Below are 20,684 nucleotides of genomic sequence, written 5' to 3' on the forward strand. Positions count from 1 at the left end.
TTTATCACTGACCCCAGGTCCTATGCCAAGGACTGCGCCTGCCAGATGCTGAAACCATCTAATGATACTTCTTGCCCTCTGACCCCTTTTACAAATACTGAAGTTCAGAAAGGAGGGCACCTAACCACGGAGAGCAACTAAAAGGGTAAAGTGACATTTACCAAGTAACTATCAGGCAAGTGCTATGCCAGTTTTTAATTAACCTCTTATAAAACTTAGATATATAACCTGAAGGAATATTTTAAATATACAAAACTTTGGTTCAGTTAAAAAGTGATGGTATTTAGGCAAGCTCCTAAGTCTCGAAGCATAGGATAGGTCTCGTTTATACTCAGAGTTTGTCAATATTTTCTGGAAGAACACCTAAAGCAAAGGAGGACACTGTTAGTCTGAAGATGGTAGACTCTGGTCCACAAAAGTAGGTTTTGGGGTTCTCTTTTTTCTCACACTGGTTTAAAACTTAGGGGGGAAAATCTGAACTTCTGGGTACTTTGGAAAAATCAGGCAATTCTGAGCATAGTCACATATGGCAACAATTACCCTTTAGATGGGCCACACCCTCTCTGCCCCAAGCCACACTCCCCACCATGCCCTGCTGTTTCACACTGGGCTCTAACACTTCTACTAAATGGCTGCCACCTGATTCAGAGTGATCAATTCCATATTATCAAATGTCTCCTTCCTCATTAAGAGGAGACTCGGTGATAAGGATGATAAGAGCATGCTTCTATGCAGCATCCAGCTTTCCCTCGAAAACGGAAAAGATAAAATAATATTTCACAGAGTGCTGGCCCATTCTATCAGTGGACCAAAGAGACGTAGCTACCAGCAGATGGCTCCTGCTGTGCTTGGGATGCAACCCCATCACCCAAAAACGGTCTACACCACGCTGTGATGGGCTGCACCCACTGCTCTGAATGCACTCCCTTCCCCTCCCTGCTTTGTGTGACTGCAATGGCCTCCTTCACAGTCGGAACCCTTAAGCTCAGAGCTCCTCTGTCAGTGTTCTCTGGCTCCCAACTCTCCCTGTGGCTGGCTTCTTCTCTTCTATCAGATTTCAACTAAAATGTTTCCTTCCCTAAGGTTATTCCTGACCACTGTTATTACTAAAATAGGTCCCCTCCCCCCAGAACCTTATCCCTGTCCTGGACTTACAGCACTTGCTGTAGTTTCTAACCACACTGTATTTACTTGTGTCTGTCCCCCAGGCTGTAAGCCCATTCACCAGGACACACCAGCCACAGCACACAGAGAGAAGTGCAATAGGATTTGAAGACTGGCAGCACGAATGAACAAATAAATGGATGGTTATATGAACTAGCACAGATCACCACCTGCCCATGCCTCCCAACTCCAGATTACCTCTTCGGCTTCCTCTTCTGAGTCAACCACAGGGAAGTCTTGCAGGGACTGAGTGGTTCGCTCTGAGCCATAAGCACCTACAGCTCCTTTTCCCTTCCTCTGTTTGGCTTCGATTGGGTTAATTATACCTGGCAAATATCACCAAAAGAAAAAGAGAAAGACTTCACATCAAAGCAATTCCTGCATCTGTGAAATCGCACTTCCTTGCTCGTAACACAAAATCACACATTATCCATGAAAGAGCCTCTTTTCTGCCCATGGACACTGTTCACGTCCTCCCATGTGATTTGAAACTTCTGAACATTTATGCAAAACCAAATCACATCCTGTTGTCATGGGGTTATTTCCTAAATACGGATTTCCATTTCCATCTGGACTCATTTTCTCAGACAGGAAGAAAATGGAGTCATCCATTTATAACTGGGAACTCTGGCATACTTAATTTTACACTTCACCCATTTAAAAGCCTCCAATATGGGAAGTGTAGTATTTATGGTATATTGATTCAGATCAAGTGCTCTGAATAAGGTGCTGAAATTTAGTATAAGATTCCTACTTGGTAGTTCATATTTCTTGTTTAACTTATTTTATAACAATGATTGATTAAGCCTTAGAAACATGTTACAAAAGAGTTTACAAATAAGACCACAAAAATTAAATGAAAATTCCCCCCCCCACCTCAAAATTTCCACCCCTTCTTTAGTGCTGTTGAAATCTCTAATGAGAACCGTCTCCTTCCTCTTCCAGGTCATCATTCTAGCTTCACTCAAGTTCACATATTTTTCATACAGTTAAAGTTTCCACATATAACCTGGAATTAACTTTAAAAGTTGATAAGGGACTGGGATTTGAATTATAGAGACTACTTATTATAACCAGCTGGTGATCACTCATGGGGAAAAACTCAAAGAAAGAAAAAAAAAGGTCTTGCAGGCAGAACTCAACTGTTTGGCCTGAGGGTATATAGCCTATGTTAGACCCTATACCTTTTCCTCCTGCTGAAACAATTATTTTATTGAACTTGATTTTTTATAAAGCTCAGCAGTGCAACACTCAGGCTGGCAGAGCAGGCTGCAGTGTGAAAAGCACTTTTAAAAGGGAAAAAGCACACTATTCCTCAAACTATTTCTCTTCTTTTTTTTATTTGCTTGCTTCCCTCATGCAAACCAGCAAGAGCAATGGTGAGACAGATACCTTGTGCATTCTTCCCAAGGCCCCTTCCAGGGACATAGCCCATCTTCTGAAGAAGCTTCTGTCCAATTCCTTTTGTGTGTCTTTCCCAGCTGCCAAAGTCCATGAAAGACTTGGTTCCTCCTGCAAAACCTTTCTGGCTGGGTTTAAAATTGCCCCCCTGAAAAGAAGAAAAACCAAAGCTTAGCAGGGAAAAAAAGAAAAATTTAAGAATTCTTAGCTGATGGGAAAATGACCTAGCAGTGCTAGACAATTCTGTGTCATCTGGGCCTCATTTGTATCGGTTAAGAAGATACTGCACGGCACACCTCAAAGAAACCCACACAGCCCAGTTCCAGCAGCACTTGGCCCTTGCTAGGAGACGCTTACATTGATGACCTTTGAAGGGTATTAATCAGGTCACAAACTTGCAACGAAGAAATACCGTTTTTAACTTCTTTGGTCCAAAATCCTTAGGAAAGTCATCCTGCTTAACAGGTTTCTCCTCATCATCGGAATCTTCCAACTCTGCCTCCTCTGCCGCCCCCTTCTTCAGCCCCGCACTGATGAAGCTGACTGGCGCAGAATAGTCTCGGGCCCTGCAAGCACAGACAAAAAGCCCCACAGGTCCATGAAGAATCTGTTTTATGTGTGGTTTCTGGAACATGGTCAGCATTATTTTATCCATCTATTCATCCATCCCTCTATCTAATTTGTCATCTGTCTTTCATTTATCATCATTACAAAATTTTAAAATTTTGTGGTAAATAAATATAACAAAATTTATCATTTTAACTATTTTAAAGTGGATGTAAATAAATAAAAAAGGAAAATTAAAAAATAAAAAACTTAAGTGAATGTAATGGCATTAATTGCATTCACAATGTTACTAAACCATTACCATTATGTTTCCAAAATTTTTCCATCACCGCAAAAAGAAACCAATAATCAATGATTAACTGGTTACCCATTAACCAGCAACTCCCCATTTCTCCTTCCCCCAATACCAGTTAATTTATAATTTCTGACCTTATGAATCTGCCTATCAAGAGATTTCATATAAGTGAAGTAAAACCAACCAATATTTCTTGGTTTTAATCTGGCTTCTCTCTCTTTTATAGCATCATGTTGTGTTTTTTTTGATATAATCAAAAGCGATGGGTTCTCAGCCCAATATGCTCAAATGACCAATTCCTGGGACACCAGGGTTTCTTTTCTTTTTCTTTTTTTTTTTTTTTTTGCATGGGCAGGTACCAGGAATCAAACCATGGTCTCTGGCACGGCAGGCAAGAACTCTGCCTGCTGAGCCACCACGGCCTGCCCGACGCCAGGGTTTCAAAGAGAGAAAAGATTGCTAAACGTAAAGGAGATCACAGTCTGTTGGGATAAAGATCTGTCTCCCCAAACTGGAGTAACTCTGACAGTTTTATATCAAATGATGCACAGGTTTTAGGATAATAAGCACAATGGTTCGAGATACTGGGCTGACTCAAGACCCCTCATTTATAAACATCAGGGGTTGTATTTAGTGATCAAACTTCAAAACTGAAAAACGGCCTACAGGAATACATTCACAAGGTTTTATAATCACAACATAAAACCTTGTGACTGGAGAGTGCCATGTAGGAGACCCGGGTTCGAATCCTGACCCATGCACTTCCCCAAAAAACAAACTAACTAACAAAAACAAACGAACAAAAATTCAACAAAATGGTGCTGCAATAACAGGATACTCACATGGAAAAAAGAATGAAATGTGACCCCATCATACAAAAAAACAAAAACAACCTTGTGACTGTATATAGACAAACAATCATTATCAAAGATCAAGGCAGCTGGATTATAGTTAAGAAATTTCAGGTACTTCCCTCCAGCCATTCTAATATATCAGAAAATAAAAAAGAAATAGCTATATAATGTTTCAGTAATCATAATCATTTCTTAAATCCTAATGTCTTGGTGACATTTTCAAGGTTCATCCGTGTTGTAGCATGTGTTAGTTAGATTCAGTTGTCAACTTGGCCAGGTGAGAGCATACCTAGTCTTGTTGCTGCGGACATAAGCCAATGGTAGGTGAATCTCATCTGTTGCTAATTACATCTGCAGTCGGCTAGGAGGCGTGTCTGCTGCAATGCGTGACGTTTAACTTAATTGGCTTGTGCTTAAATGAGAGAACGCAATGTAGCACAGTCTAGCAGCTTGGCATTCCTCATCTCAGCACTTGCAGCTCAGCCTGGGCCCTTGGAGATGGAGAAAGAAATCACCCCGGGGAAAGTTGTTGGAACTCAGGGGCCTGGAGAGAAGACCAGCAGAGACCATCTTGTGCCTTCCACGTAAGAAAGAACCTCAGTGGAAAGTAAGCTGCCTTTCCTCTGAAGAACCAACAAAATAAATCCCCTTTTATTAAAAGCCAATCCATCTCTGGTGTGTTGCATTCCAGCAGCTAGCAAACCAGAACATAGCATGTCTCAGAACTTCATTCCTTTTTACAGCTAAATAATATTCCACTGTATGGATATATCATATTTTATTTATCCATTCATCTTTTGATGATCACCTGGGTTGTTTCAATCTTTTGGTTATCGTGAATAATGCTACTATAAACATTAGTGTGCAAGTATTTGTTTGTGTCTTTATTTTTAATTATTTGGGGTAGATACCTACCAGTGGAATTGCTGGGTCAATGATAATTCCATGCTTAAATTTTTAAGGAAGGGAAAAACTTACAACAGATTTATTTTGTGGCTAAGACTTTCTAAAAATTTTACTCTCTAGACAATTTCGTAGCATAGATCTCAGACTCCAAGGCATTCATTTTTAAAAGAGTCCACACTGGCAGTTGTACAGCTGCAGACCATGAGTGGCCGTGCCATAGGGCACTGCGAATCAGCTGTTTCCCCAGGGGCAGTGATCAGCTCTGTTGACCGGCTACTGTGGGCTGGGAACAAGCACCCTCCCCTCTGCTCACCAGCCATGCACACCTGAGGAGATGCCTCAGGAGCACCACCTTCTGAAAAGAAGCAGTAAATACAGTCTGGGAAACTTTCTATCTGCCTATGTTTTTTTTTTTCTTTACTTTTTAAAATTATTTATATATAATTTTATATACTTATATTTTTATAGATTTTTATTATTTATTTACTAATTTGGTGGCTACTACTGTTGAGGCATGTTTTTTTTTTCATATTTTAAAAATATAATCTTATTATTACTATTATTATTATTGTGGTACATGGACCAGGAAGGAAGCCCAGGTCACCCATGCAGCAGGTGGGCATTCTGCCACTGCACTACCTGTGCACCACTTCTAGCTTCTAACAGACGCTCAAGTAGAACTGTACCCCCTATATGAGATCCAGGGCTTGGTTTGGCAGGGAACTACTGACAAACCATCTGCAAAAGGGAACCTTCAATGCAAAACCAAGTAAATACAAAACTTTAGATGAGTGAAGGAAACCAACTAGCAAAATAACCTTATTAAGATGATCAAATGCCCTAAACACAACAGAAAATCACAAAGCACATGAAGATCCAAGCAGAAATGGCCCAGCCAAACGATCAAATCAAAACATCAGAGGGCACAACTGATCAATGATATTTATAAAGAAATAAAGGATATCAGGAAGACACTAAAAGCATAAAGAATTCAAAAGATTAGACACAAGAATGGCAAATCTCAGAGATGAAAAGATACAGTAGACCAAATCAGAAATATATTAAAGATACATGATAGTATATCTGAAGAAGCAGAAGGAAGAATACGTGAGGTAGAGAACAGAACAACTGAACTACAGTGCACAAAAGAACACACGGCAGGAAAGATGGAAAAAAACAGAATTGCCTCTTAAAGAAATGATGGACAACAGAGGTATACAAATACAAGAATCATTGGTGTCCCAAGAGAAAAGAGTAAAGGGCTAGGAAGGTCAGCTGAAGACATAATCAGGGAAAACTTCCCAATCTTTATAAAAGACATAAATACACAAATCAAAAAGGCCCAACAAACTCCAAAGAGAATAAAACTAAACAGGCCCACTCCAAGACACATACTAATCAGACTGTCAAATGTTGAAGAGAAACAGAAAACCATCAAAGTGGCAAAAGAAAAACAATCTACTGCATACAAGGGAAACCACATAAGACTCAGTTCGGACTACTCAACAGGCACTATGGAGGAGAGAAGGCAGTGGTATGATATATTTAGGATCCTGAACAAGAAAGGTTTCCAGTCAAGAATTCCTTATCCAGCCAAGTTATCTGTCCTTCAAAACAGACGGAGAGATTAAAATCTTCAAAGACAAAGCCAGAGAGAACTAGTCAACAAGAGACTGTTCCTATAAGAAATACCAAGGAGAGTTCTGCCAGCTGGAAAAAAAAAAGGCAGGAGGAGGTCCAAAGGAGGGCAAAGAGCTGAAGAGTACCAATAAGGGTAACTTAAAGGATAAAAAGAAAAAGAGGGATAAGAATATACAGATGTGACAAATACAATCCAAAGGATAAGACAGTGGATTCAAGAAATGCCTTTATGTAATAACTTTAACTAAAGTTGCCAATAAAAAGATTAAGATTGGCAGAATAGATTTAAAAATATAACCCAGCTATATGTTCCTTACAAGAGACTCATCTTAGACACAAAGATACAAATAGATTGAAAGTGAAAGGATGGAAAAGCATATTTCATGCAAGCTGTAACCAAAAGAAAGCAGGAGTAGCTATACTAATATCAGACAAAATAGATTTTAAATGTAAAGATATCTTAAGAAAGAAGAACATATATATTAACAATGTTAACATTTCACCAAGAAGAAATAACAATCATAAATGTTTATGCTCCCAATCAAGAAGTTCCAAAGTATATCAGACAAACATTGGCAAAACTGAAGGGAGCAATAGCTGTTTCAACAATAATAGTATAGGCTTCAGTACACCACTCTTTTGTATAGATAGAACAACCAGACAGACTATCAACAAAGAAATAGAGAACTTAAACAATTTGATAAACGAATTAGACCTAACAGACATATAAGCCATTAACACCTCAAAACACCAGGATATACATCCTTCTCTAGTGCTCATGGAACATTCTCCAGGATAGATAATATGCTGGGGCAAAAAACAGGTCTTACAAATTAAAAAACACTGAAATTATACAAAGCACTTTCTCTGATCACAATGGAATGATGCTTAAAATCGATAACCACCAAAGAACAAGAACTTTCACAAATATACGGAGATTAATTAACACACTCTTAAACAACCAGTGGGTGAAAGAAGAAATTACTAGAGAAATTGGTAGCTATCTGGCGATAAATGAAAAGGAAAATACAACACTTATGGGATGTGGCAAAGGCTGTGCTGAGAGAAATTTATTGCCCTAAATGCCTGTATTAAAGAAGAAGAAAGAGCGAAAATCAAGGACTTAACTGCTCAACTGGAGGAACCGGAGAAACAATAGCAAACTAACCCCAAAGCAAACTGAAGAGAAATAACAAAAATTAAAGCAGAGTTAAATAAATGGGAGAACAAAATAATAATGGAAAGAATCAATACAACCAGAAGTTGGTTCTTTGAGAAAATCAATAAAGCCAATGGACCACTAGCAAGGCTGGCAAAGAAAAAAAAAAAAAACAGAAAAGAGGGAGGACATTAGTACAGACCTGTAGAAATTAAAAATCATAAGTGGAACAACTATACACCAACAAACTAGACAACTTAAATGAAATGGACAAATTCCTGGAAACATGAACAAGCTACACTGACTCAAGAAGGAAGAGAAGACTTGTATTGGTCAGTTTAGTTGAACACCGTAAATATATAGAATCTTTTTTTTTAACATTTGTTCCCCCTATTATTTATTTATTTTTAATCCATATGTTTTACTCGTCTGTCGATTAGATAAAAGGAGCATCAGACACAAGGTTTTCATAATCACACCGTCACATATGCAAAAGCTATATCATTATATAATCATCTTCAAGAAACATGGCTACTGGAACACAGCTCTACATTTTCAGGCAGTTCCCTTCAACCTCTCCATCACATCTTGACTAACAAGGTGATATCCATTTAATGTGTAAGAATAACCTCCAGGATAACCTCTTGATTCTGGAATCTCTCAGCCATTGACACTTTATTTTGTCTCATTTCACTCTTCCCCCTTTTGTTTGAGAAGGTTTTCTCAATCTCTTGATGTTGAGTACCAGCTCATTCTAGGATTTCTGACCCACGTTGCCAGGAAGATCCACATCCCTGGGAGTCACGTCCCACGTAGACAGGGGGAGAGCAGTGAGTTTGCTTGTTGTGTTGGCTGAGAAAGGGAGGCCACATCTGAGCAAACGAAGAGGTTCTCTTGGGGATGACTCTTAGGCCTAACTTTAAGTAGGCTTAGCCTATCCTTTGCGGGGTTAAGTTTCTTATAAACAAACCCTAAGATTGGGGGCTCAGCCTATTGCTTTGGTTGTCCCCACTGCTTGTTTGAACATCAAGAATTCTCCACTTGGGGAAGTTGAATTTTCCCCCTTTCTCACCATTCCCCCAAGGGGACTTTGCAAGTACTTTTTTGTTCACTGTTCAAATCACTCTGGGATTTATCGGGGCATCACTCTGGACAAACCTACAAAATCTTACGCCCTACTCAAGGTTCCAAGTATTATGGTGTTCAGTTAAGCTGTCCACATAAGTTATAATAGGAAATGCGCTAGTCAAAATATAAATTTTGTACCAAATAAACATTCTTTGCTTTAGTCTCACACATAAGTTAAAGTCTTAAGATATTAATTACCTTCTATTTTCAACACCCTGCAGTATTGACATTCCTTTGTTCTTCGTCATGCAAAAACAATTTTTAATTTGTATATTTAGTCACTATCATTAGAATTTTGAATAGGGCATAAGATTTTGTTGGTTTGCCCAGGTTAATGTGAGGCCCTGATAAATCCCAAAGTGATGTGGTCAGTGAATAAAGAAATATTTGCAAAGTCCCCTTGGGGGAATGGGGAGAAAAGGAAATATTCAACTTCCCTATTTGGAGAGTTTCTGATATTCTCACAAGCAGTGGGGACAACCGAATCAAGAGGCTGAGCCCTCAATCTTGGGATTCATCTGTATGAAATTTATTCCTGCAAAGGATAGGCTAAGCCTACTTAAAATCAGGCATAAGAGTCATCCCCAGAGAATCTCTTTTGTTGCTCAGATGTGGCCTCTCTAAGCTAACTCAGCAGGTGAACTCACTGCCCTCCCTCCTACACAGGACATGACTCCCAGGGGTATAAATCTCCCAGGCAACATGGGATGGACAGAAAGCCTGCGATAAGCTGAGACCCACCACCAAAAGACTAAGAAAGTCTTCTTGATCAAAAGGGGGAAGAGAGAAATGAGACAAAGTTTCAGTGGCTGAGAGATTTCAAACAGAGGGGAAAGGTTATCCAGGAGTTTATTCTGATGTATTATATTGATATCCCTTTTTAGTTAATGGTGTATTGGAGTAGAGGGAAGTACCTGAAACTGTTGAGCTGTGTCCAGCAGCCTAGATTCTTGAAAACGACTGTATAAATATATAACGTTCACAGTGTGACTGTGTGATTGTGAAAACCTTCACAGAGGAATGTTATTAAACTTTCCAAAAGAACTAACATCAATCCTGCTCAAACTTTTCCAAAAAGGATTAATGTTTTCCTTTTTGTTTATGTTTAATGTTTAATTCTTTTAAAGAATTAAAAAGTTTCTTTTTCCTCTGGAAAAAGGAACACTACCTAACTCATTTTATTAACTTAATATCACTTTAAAGATGCTATAAGAAAGGAAAACTACAGGCCAATCTCCCTAATGAACAAACATAGATGCAAAATTTCTCAACAAAATACTAGCAAATCGAATCCAAAAACACATTAAAAGAATTATATACCATGACCAAGTGGGACTTATATCAGGAACGCAAAGGTGGTTCAACACAAGAAAATCAATCAACGTAATACAGCACATTAACAAATAGAAAGGGGGAAAAAATCACGTGATCAGCTCGATTGATGCTGAAAATGCACTTGACAATATTCAACATCCTTTTTTTTGATAAAAAACACTTCAAAAGGTTGGAATCAAAGGTAACTTCCTCAATGTGATAAAGGATATATATGAAAAAACCATAGCCAGCATCGTACTCAATGGTGAGACTGAAAGCTTTCCCAAGATTGGGAATGAGACAAGGATGCCCTCTGTCACCATTATTCAAAATTATATTAAAAGTTCTAGCTAGAGCAATCAGGCAGGAAAAAGAAAAAAATGCATCCAAATTGGAAAGGAAGAAGTAAAACTTACTTGTTTGTAGATGACATGATATAATATTTGGAAAATCCTGAGAAATCTACAACAAAGTTCCTCGAGCTAATAAATTCAGCAAGGTGGTGAGGCATAAAATAAATGTGCAAAAATCTATAATGTTTCTATATACAAACAATGACCTGAGGAGTCAATTAAGGAAAAAATCCATTCAAAATAGCAACTAAAAGATTCAAGTATCTAGGAATGAATTTAATGAGGAATGTAAAGGACCTGTACACAGAAAACTACAGAACATTGCTAAAAGAAATGAAAGACCTAAATAGGTGGAAAGACATTCCCTACTCATGGAAAGGAAATGTAGTTAAGATGTCAATTCTCCCTAAATTGCTCTACAGATTCAATGCAGTACTAATCAAAATTCCAACATCCTACTTTGAAGTCTTGGAAAAGCTAGTTACCAAACTCATCTGGAAGGAAAAGAGACTCAAATAGCTAAAAACATTCTAAAAGAGAAGAATGAAGTGAGAGGATGAACATTTCTTGGTGTTAAAACTTATTATAAAGTCACAGTAGTCAAAACAGCATGGTAGTGGCACAAAGACAGAAGTACTGACCAAATAGAATTGAATCAAGCACACAGAATTAGACCACCAAATCTACTGTCAATTGGTCTTCGACAAGGCCCCCAAATCCACCGAACTGGGACAAACAGACTTTTCAATAAATGGACATGGGAGAACTGATATCAACAGCTGGGGTATAGGGTGAAAACTGCTATAGCATGATAGTATTGGACATGTTTAACAGGAAAACATCAACAGTACCACAGCAACACCAGGGGTAAATCATGAGGGGAGGGACAAGAGTTAAGGAGAGGTTTAGATTTTCTATTTGGTGAGGGTGTGTTTATTGGTTATTTTCTCTTGGGAACAATTATCTAAAATTGAAAGTATTGATGGACTGTTGACTTTAGACATTATACATGATGCCCAATGAATGGGTGGCTGAAGGATGCACTGACTGAGAGGTAGACTGGTGAATGATGGTGTATACATATAATCAAATACTATGCTGCTACAAAAAGGTACAAAGCTGCGAGGCATGCAACACTGTGAATGAACCTGTTGGACATTTGGTGAGGTAAAGTAAGCCAGAAACAAAACAGCAAATATTATATGGTCTCATTTAGAAAATATTTGTAAGAAAACAAGGGACTAGATTGTAAGCTCTTATAGCAGTCACATTTAGTGGGAAGCAGTAACTGTTATTTCTGGATTCTGATCAGCTGTTTTATGTATGTGTAACCTGGTATTTAGAGATAAGAATGAAGCTCATCAGGCTGGGATTAAGGTAATTCAGAATACAGAGGTAAGGAAAACATCGTATTTTAGAACCTCTTTGTGCTGGTTTGAAAGGAAGTATGCCCCCTAAGAAAAGCCATGCTTTAATATATATCCCATTTCATAAAGGGAGAATAATCCATATTCAATACTGTATGTTTGAAACTGTAATGAGATTACCTTCCTGGATGATGTGATTTAGTCAAGAGTGGTTGTTAAACTGGATTAGGGGATGACATGTCTCCACCCATTTGAGTGGGTTTTGATTAGTTTCTGAAGTCCTATAAAAGAGGAAACATTTTGGAGAGAGAGACTCAGAGAGAGCAGAGAATGCTGCAGCACCACGATGCAGAGTCCACGAGCCAGCAACCTTTGGAGATGAAGAAGGAAAGTGCCTCCCGGGGAGCTTCATGAAATAGGAAGCCAGGAGAGAAAGCTAGCAGATGATGCTGTATTTGCCATGTGCCCTTCCAGCTGAGAGAGGAGCCCTGACTGTGTTCACCATGTGCCTTTCCAGATGAGAGAGAAACCCTGAACTTCATCGGCCTTCTTGAACCAAGGTATCTTTCCCTGGATGCCTATGATTGGACATTACTATAGACTTGTTGCAATGGGGACATTTTCTCGGCCTTAGAACTGTAAACTTGCAACTTATTAAATTCCCCTTGTTAAAAGCCATTCCGTTTCTGGTATATTGCATTCCAGCAGCTAGCAAACTAGAACACTCTTCTACCCTTTGAGACCAAAGGAAGAAAAGTTTATTCTGTACCTAAATTTTCCATAGCACATATACTGATTCAACGTGTCCCCCTACATGGCACATGACATCCTGGGGTGAAAGTCTCCCTGGCAGTGTGGGAGATAACTCCCAGGGATGAACCTGGCCCTGGCACCACGATATCAACAATGCCATCCTGACCAAAAGAGGGAAAAGAAGTGTAACAAATAGTATCAGTGGCTTAAGAGAGCTCAAAAAGAGTTGAGAGGCTACTCTGGAGGTCACTCTCATGCAAGCTTCATTACACATCACTACCTATCATAGCTTGCCAAACCCCAACCAAAACCATTCCTGCCAATCCGAAAGAACATCTAGGGTGTTACATAAGATTCTACAACTGTTCCTTGTACTCTTCAGAAACCTACATCCCCCAGATGGGTCCCTGGACCAGGTAAGTCCTGAATTGCAGAGGGACCAGCTTCTATTCCCCTAGAATATTCCCCTAGAATAGAACTAGGGGAATAGAACTAGTTCTATTCCCCTATCCCTTATTATTGACAGCCACTTCCAACAACAAAAAGTTAGAATGGGCACAACCTAAATTCCCCTAAAGAACGGGAGAAAGACCAAAGGTGATGATAGAATTATAAAGAGAAGGTAAGGTTTAACAATGAGCATGATTGCTGAATCATTATATTGATATTTCTTTTAGTCTCCAGTATGTTAGAGCAGCTAGAAGTAAAAACCTAACATTATGGGACTGTGACCCATACCAAACTCTGAAATCTGTTCTACAACTAACTGTTGCAATGTACTTTGAAATTTATTGTGGGTTTTTTATGTTTATCACTGTGTTTTTTTGTGGGCCTTAATAACAAACTGATGTGAAATTGCAGGGCCTTCTTGGATCTCCTGTGTATATGATAGTGTATATGACTTGTCCTGAGCATGTACTCATGGATTTATCATTTCTCAGTTTACAATGGATATCTGCCTAACTCCTTATAGCAAATTCATGTTTCCTCCTGGTTGTGCTATAGTTTGTCTTAATCGTAGTCTTTTGCCCCACGTAGCTGGCCCAAGCAGCTGTGGCTTTATTGTTTTCTCCGGGTATTTAAGCACCTGCTTCCACAGTTCAGAGCAAGTTCTGGGACTGTGAGCCAGAAAGGAGCCTCCTAGATTAGTCCTTCAGGCTGTCCCTGGTGGTACTGGAGCAAATGCACATATACTCCAGTAAGGCTCACGGGGGTTACTCTGATCCTTCCACTGTCTGGGACTGATACTGGGAGCATGGGATCAGGTGTACCAAGCTAAGGAGGTGGGGGGGGAGCCAAGTAAACTCATAACAGTTGTCCTACCAGTTTTAAATTGCTGTTTTCTTTGATTTTGTGCACACCCAGTTACTGCAACCCTTGACTGTACACAAGAGTTCTTCTGGTTGTTCTCGATGTTTCTGTGGGGGGAAGGGAAACTGTGGCCTCTAATTCTGCCATTTTGTGGTTATTAAAGCCCAGAAAAACTCTTACTCTGAATTTGTAGAGTTCCATTATGCTATTTTAAATTTTTAAAACTATTATTCAACATTCTCGACTAATTCTTCTAAACCATATCTCATTGTTAGACTTGTAATATGTATTAATATCTTTCTATATTGAAAAGTATATTTTAGTTACTTTTTTCCTCTTTTAGTTTTACTTTCTTTAATTTTTATTAATAAAACCAATCAACATACAAACACGAACATTCTTAACATACAAACATTCCATACTTGGTGTGCAATCAATGGCTCACAAAATCATCACATAGTTATATATTCATCACCATGATCATTTCTCAGAACATTTACATCTGATGATGAAATGTACTGCTTTTTTGTATATGTTATTTTTCACAAAAAAGAAAAAAAGAGAGGAGGAGGAATATAATAAAGATAGGATTTAACAAATAAGTATGACTGCTGAATTCTGTCACTATTTCTTTTCCTCTCCAGTGTCTTGGAGCAGCTAGAAGAAAAAAAGAAAAACCATGGAACTGTGACCCATACCAAACTTTAAAATCTGTTCTATAACTACTTGTTAAAGTGTACTTGGAAATTGGGCGGGCCACGGTGGCTCAGCAGGCAAGAATGCTTGCCTGCCATGCCAGAGGACCCGGGTTTGATTCCCAGTGCCTGCCCATGTAAAAAAAAAAAAGTACTTAGAAATTTATTGTTTTGTATATATATTTCACAATTAAAAAAGTTAAAAATAAAGGACAGATATTGTAAGATCTCACTAATATGAATTAATTATAATATGTAAACTCATAGACATAAAATCTAGAACACAGGTTACCAGGAGATAGAAAGAGGCTAGAGAATGGGGAGCAGTTGCTTAATATGTGCAGAATTTTTAACAAGGTTGAATTTAAATGCTTGGAAATGGATAGGGGGATGTTAGCACATTATTGTGAATATAATGAACAGTACTGACTTGTGTGTGAATGTGGCAGAAAGGGGAAATTTAGAGTCATGTACATCACCAGAAGGAAAGCTAGAGGTTAAAACATAGGTCTGCATAACATGGAGGTTAAAATGTTGTGGACAATGTGATAAACAGTACAAATATAAAAAAGCTGTTTCATGAACTAGAGCAAATATATGAGACTATTGCAAGGAGTTAATAATAAAGAGGTATATGGGGAAAATGCACCTATTTGCAAAGTATGAACTACAGTTAATACTGATCCTGACACTCTTTCCCAATCCCCTTTGTGAAAAAGATATAGCCTCTGTGGAATGGAGCCCACAGGCTACAGATGTGAGCAAGGGCAAGACAAACTCAAATCTGCTCCACATTCTGGTCAAGTGAACTGCACCAGCTCACACCTGGGCCTCCACTGGGGAAAGGACCTGCCATGTGAATCCTCCATCTCGCTGTCCCCATCCTAGCCGCAGCCTTCTCACAGAGCTTCCTCTTCCCCTGCAGCTCCAGGCCCACCCTGCACACTAACAAAAGGGTCTTCTCAAAGCACAATCAGCCCTACATCACATCCCCTCAACTGCAGCCTCCAGGTCCCAGGTGACCTGACTTCCTGAGCTCCTCAAACTATGTTCTTCCTCCATCCCTCTACTCCAGGCCCCTCAACCTTTCTTCTTTTCCTGTGGATAAGCTGTTCTTTCCATCAGGGGCCTTTATATACCCTTGCCTCTCCTTCCACCCTAACTTTTTATTTTCATATCCACTCAAGGATCTCTTCTCCAGAGGAACCTTCCCTGATCCCCCAGAATAGGTCAAACACCCCCAAAATGTGCTTTTCTTGACAACCTGAATCACAGTACAAACTTCCATTTCTTTGTGTGGCATTAATCAATGCCTGTCTCTGTTCACTAGGCGCCAAGCTCCAGGCAGAAACTCCTTCTACAGCCCAAGCCCTGACACACAGTAACTGCTCTGGATAAACAATGACTGAATGATCACATCTGTGAAAGAATAGCACCTTTCCTGAAGAGGAAATTACACTTCCATAGCTGATGTCATAGCTAATGGATCTGTAAGGCCAGGAGAGATGTATACTTCCCTACTTCCTCCATCCTGTCCCCTTTCTCTAAAGCAAGGTGAAGTCAGTCCCATGTAAGCCAGTACCGTTTGCCTCCAAAGCTGGGCCTCTCCTCATCTGAGTCACGTTCTGCCCAAATCCCGTAGGTGGCCTCTTCCTTAGTCTGCCAGTGGCGGGGTCGGTTGGGGTTGAACTCATTCTGGAGATCCCAGTCGGTGATCTCAAAGTTCTCCCGCTCATCCTCGTCGTCATCTATGTGGCCTTCCCCATCCCGGTACAAATGGGACAGCGACATGGCCAGCCACTACAAGAATGGACAAAAAGTGCAGTCTGTGAAAAGTGCTGGGAGCAGCAGCAGAAAGCTTCCTTGTGAGTCCCTGTTTCTTGGTGCCTTCAGAACTTTTTCCAGACCCAAAGTCTGTTAAGATTATTGTTACTATTCAATTAAGCAGACATTTAAAACAGATCCATCTATGTGATTCTTAAAAAGTATGTATTTCTGTCCTAGTCAATGCCATAAAACATCATATGCACAGACATACACAAATCATACAAAAATAACTAAGTGTGTTATTCTGTATATTATTGCCTCAGAAACTGGGTAAATGACTTCCTGGACCCCAAATTTTATTATTATGTTTTCTATTTTTGAGGAAAAAGGTTATATCTGGATGCCTGGCCCACTCCCAGGCAGAATGGTTTTTTTGGAATATGCTTTTTAAAATAAATTTCCTGAAGACACTCAAAAGATCCTTAGAGCGGAAACTCTAAGTTTTCCTCTCAAAACATGGCCTCTTCTCCTGAAGTAGAAGACAACAGTTAACTATGAACACTACAATAACTGTGTGAACCAGAATAGAGAATTCACCTCTTGGTAGCCAGGTGATAAGATTTTGCTAGCTCTTAAATTAGGACTAAATGCTGTATCAACCTTTGAGAAAGCTTGTAAGGCAGATTCAGTGACATGGTGCTTTAAAAGCACTTAACTCACAGTAAGTGCTAAAGAACAACAGCTGCTACTATAGTGCCATGATTAGGTTCACCATTGCTACTGAGTCAATCCATCAAAATGATTATGAGTCACGGCCTAGGTTCAAATCCCAACACAGGTACTCAGTTTGTGAGTATTCGTGAATTTGATGGTGCCACTACAATGTCACACACTCAACAAGTGACAGTAATTGTGATTCTGGTCTACCAGTTACTGCACGCAGCCTTCACGTACAGGTAGGCACTAGAGTGTCAAATTCTACTCAGCTGTGAGAAAACTCCTGCTTCGTCTGCTCACCGCTCTGGGTAAAGCGTGTACAGGCGGCAAATATTTTCAAAGGTGGGGAGTCCCAGCTACATCGGAGTAAATTATACCGCTGGCACCCTGGGCAAATGACATGGTTACAATCTCAGAGTAGTTACGAGTTATAGGGCCATTGTAGGTGCTAAGTACTTGCTGGGTGCTGCGAGACGGTTTTCCAATCTAGGTATCGAAACACTTTTACGGGCAGGAACTATAACGTTTCCATGCTTCAGATGGAAAAATGAAGCTCCAAGGAAAAACTCCTCGCCTGTAGGAAAAACCTAAGGCTCGGGCCTTTCTCAACCCCGCTGTCCAGGCATCACGAAAGACACACGCCTTCCTGACTGGGTGCTGGCCCCCACTCCCTGGTGACCCCGAGCGGCCCCGCCCCTCCCCGGGCTCCGGCAGCGCGGTTTGCGAAGGGGAATCCGACACAGGCGAGGCCGAGGCTGAAGCCAGCCGTCTCCGAGACTGCATCCCCACTCCCGCTGCTACGAGACCCCTAGCGCCCTCACCTCTCGGATGGGTTCCCAGGACCACACGCAGCTTCCCACTCGGCGCCCTAAACACGCCACTTCCGCTCTCCAGAACCCGGACGTGAATAGAGCCGCGCACCGGAAATGACGTCCCTTGACATCGACAAAGTGGCGCGGTGTGCGGTAGCAACAACACAACGCTAGAGCGGCTTTCTTTTTCGAACAGCGGCGTTAAGATGCTAGAAGGTACATGGAGGTTGTAGCGCCCCGAGTGGCCAGGGAGTGCCTTTCCGGTTTTGTAATGCGTTATCTGGCCTGGGTTGACCCGTCGGGACGTCCCAGAACGACTTTGGCCAGAGACCAGCCTCAGACTGTAAATCTGGAGGGGACGCGACGGACATTCATATGGGGATAATGAAAGCCGTGTTTGCGTCTCCTGTATATTTGGGTCTCTCGGTGTAAGCATCGTCACGGGCGCAGAGAAGCTGCCTTATAAAAGGGGTTTGGGGGAATGAATGGGCAAACTCTTAGGAGTTCCCAAGTATTTTTTCTGGAAATTTTTCCATCCTTGATTTCATACAGGTTGATGAATTCATTCATTTACTCATCTAATTAAAAATGTACTGACTACCAACCTTGTGCGAGGCTCAAGAACGAATCTGGCACCTGCCTGGAATCCCTGGCTCCTCTGAGACTCTCTGTTGCCATTAGGAGCACACAGGCTCTGAAGTTCTGATCTCAGGCCTGCGAGTTACCAGCTGTAGAGTTTGGGCATTTCTCTAAACTTCATTTTTCTCCGCAAAATGGTTGAGGATTCAATGAAATCAAACAGTGTCAGTGTAGTAGTTAGGTTCAGGTGTCAGCTTACCCAGATAACGGTGCCCACTTGTTCTGTGGCTGGGCACTTAAGTCATCAACATGTGAACTTTATAAATAGCTGATTACATCTGTGATGGGCTAAAGGGAGTGCCTTCCGCAATAAATGAGGCTTAAAAGGAGAAGTTAGATGCAAGAGAACAGCTCAACAGCTCAGCTTAGCACTCAGGGCTCAGATCCAGACATTTGGAGATGCAGAAAAGAGAAAGCGGTTTGAACCCAGAACTCTGGGGAAAGCAGTTTGAACCCAGAAGCGGGGAGAAAAGCCCAAAGGATGTAGCCATGTGCCCTCTCATGTGTGCTCCTTTGAAAATAGTATGTACCCCAGAAAAGCCACCTTAAACCCTGATTCAGTCTTGTGAGGGCAGCCGTTTCTTTTAATCTTGATTTAATGCTATAGGTTGGAATCTTTTGATTAGATTATCTCCATGGAGATGTGACACGCCCAATTGTGGATGTGACCTTGGATTAGATGGAGCTATGACTCCACCCACTCCAGGTGGGTCCTGATTAGTTTACTGGAATCCTTTAAAAGAGGAAACATTTTGGAGAGAGTCAGAAACAACAGAAGCCTCAGAACTGACGGAAACCTCACAGCAGAGCTGACACAGAGACACATGGAAAACATAGATATGGATGTTTGGAGATACTTGGAGCCCAGCAGCCATCGCCATGAGAGGTTAAGCAAGCCAGAACCTGGAGAGAGCCAAGGTTCTCTCCCCATCGCCATGAGATAAAAGCCAGCCCTGGAGAAGCAAAGTGAGGAATCCCCACAGGAACAGGGGCTGAGAACAGCAGAGCCCAGGAGCAAGGGACCAGCAAATCATCCATATGACTTCCCAGCTGATAGAGGTGTTCCAGACCCACTAGCCTTTCTTGAGTGAAGGTAACCTCTTGTTGGTGCCTTAATTTGGACACCTTCACTTCCTGAGAATTGTAAACTTGTAACTTAGTAAATTCCCCTTGATAAAATCGGGTCCATTTCTGGTATATCACATTCTGGCAGCTTGGAAACTAGAACACTGTGTAACAGAGAAACCCTGGTGAAAGCTAAAAGCTAGCTGCCTTTCCTGCAAGGAACTGTAAATTTGTAACTAAATAAATCCCTTTTATAAAAGCCATCTATTTCTGGTGTACTGCATTCCAGCAGCCTTAGCAAACTAAAACAGTTTGCCATTAAGACTCTACCTGGCACATAGTCCAGTCTTAGGAAATGTTAGCTGTCAATGTTTATTATGTTCTCTCTTCTCCGTGTAATGAAAAGATCCAAAAGGAAATTATTGGACTGTACAAAAAGCACAGGACGTAGTCAAAAGACTTGAGTTCTGTGGTAGATTGAATCATGTCCCCCACAAAAGACATTTCAAGTCCTAACCCCAATCCTGTTAGTGTGAACCGATTTATAAATAGGACCTTTGAAGATGTGGCTAATCGGAATGAGAGTAGGCCTTAATCCAAGATAACTGAAATCCTTATAAGCAAAAGAAATTCTATAAAAAAGTAGAAACCAGAGACAGAATACAAGTCGACATGTGACAGAAGATCCCTGAAAAGCCATCACCAAAACACTACAGGCTCTGGAGAAGGCACGGCCTTGCTGACACTGTGATGTTAGACTTCTAGCCTCCAAAACT

At 40.6% G+C, this 20,684-nt stretch overlaps 1 protein-coding gene across 1 annotated transcript in view; it reads right to left on the reverse strand.

Moving 5' to 3' along the window:
- The window catches only part of TFIP11 (tuftelin interacting protein 11), a 39,387-nt gene extending 21,086 nt beyond the window's left edge, over positions 1–18,301 (reverse strand). Inside the window, exons 1-5 of the mRNA XM_077160702.1 lie at positions 18,214–18,301; positions 16,491–16,708; positions 2,978–3,131; positions 2,557–2,713; positions 1,363–1,490 (exon numbers count right to left, since the gene is read on the reverse strand). Coding sequence (XP_077016817.1) covers positions 1,363–1,490; positions 2,557–2,713; positions 2,978–3,131; positions 16,491–16,699 — 648 coding nt within the window. The 5' untranslated portion in view covers positions 16,700–16,708; positions 18,214–18,301. The remainder of the gene's footprint in view (positions 1–1,362; positions 1,491–2,556; positions 2,714–2,977; positions 3,132–16,490; positions 16,709–18,213) is intronic.
- Positions 18,302–20,684: the final 2,383 nt, after the last annotated feature.

Source organism: Tamandua tetradactyla, chromosome 5 (genome assembly GCF_023851605.1).
Source record: "Tamandua tetradactyla isolate mTamTet1 chromosome 5, mTamTet1.pri, whole genome shotgun sequence".
Lineage (NCBI taxonomy): Eukaryota > Metazoa > Chordata > Mammalia > Pilosa > Myrmecophagidae > Tamandua > Tamandua tetradactyla.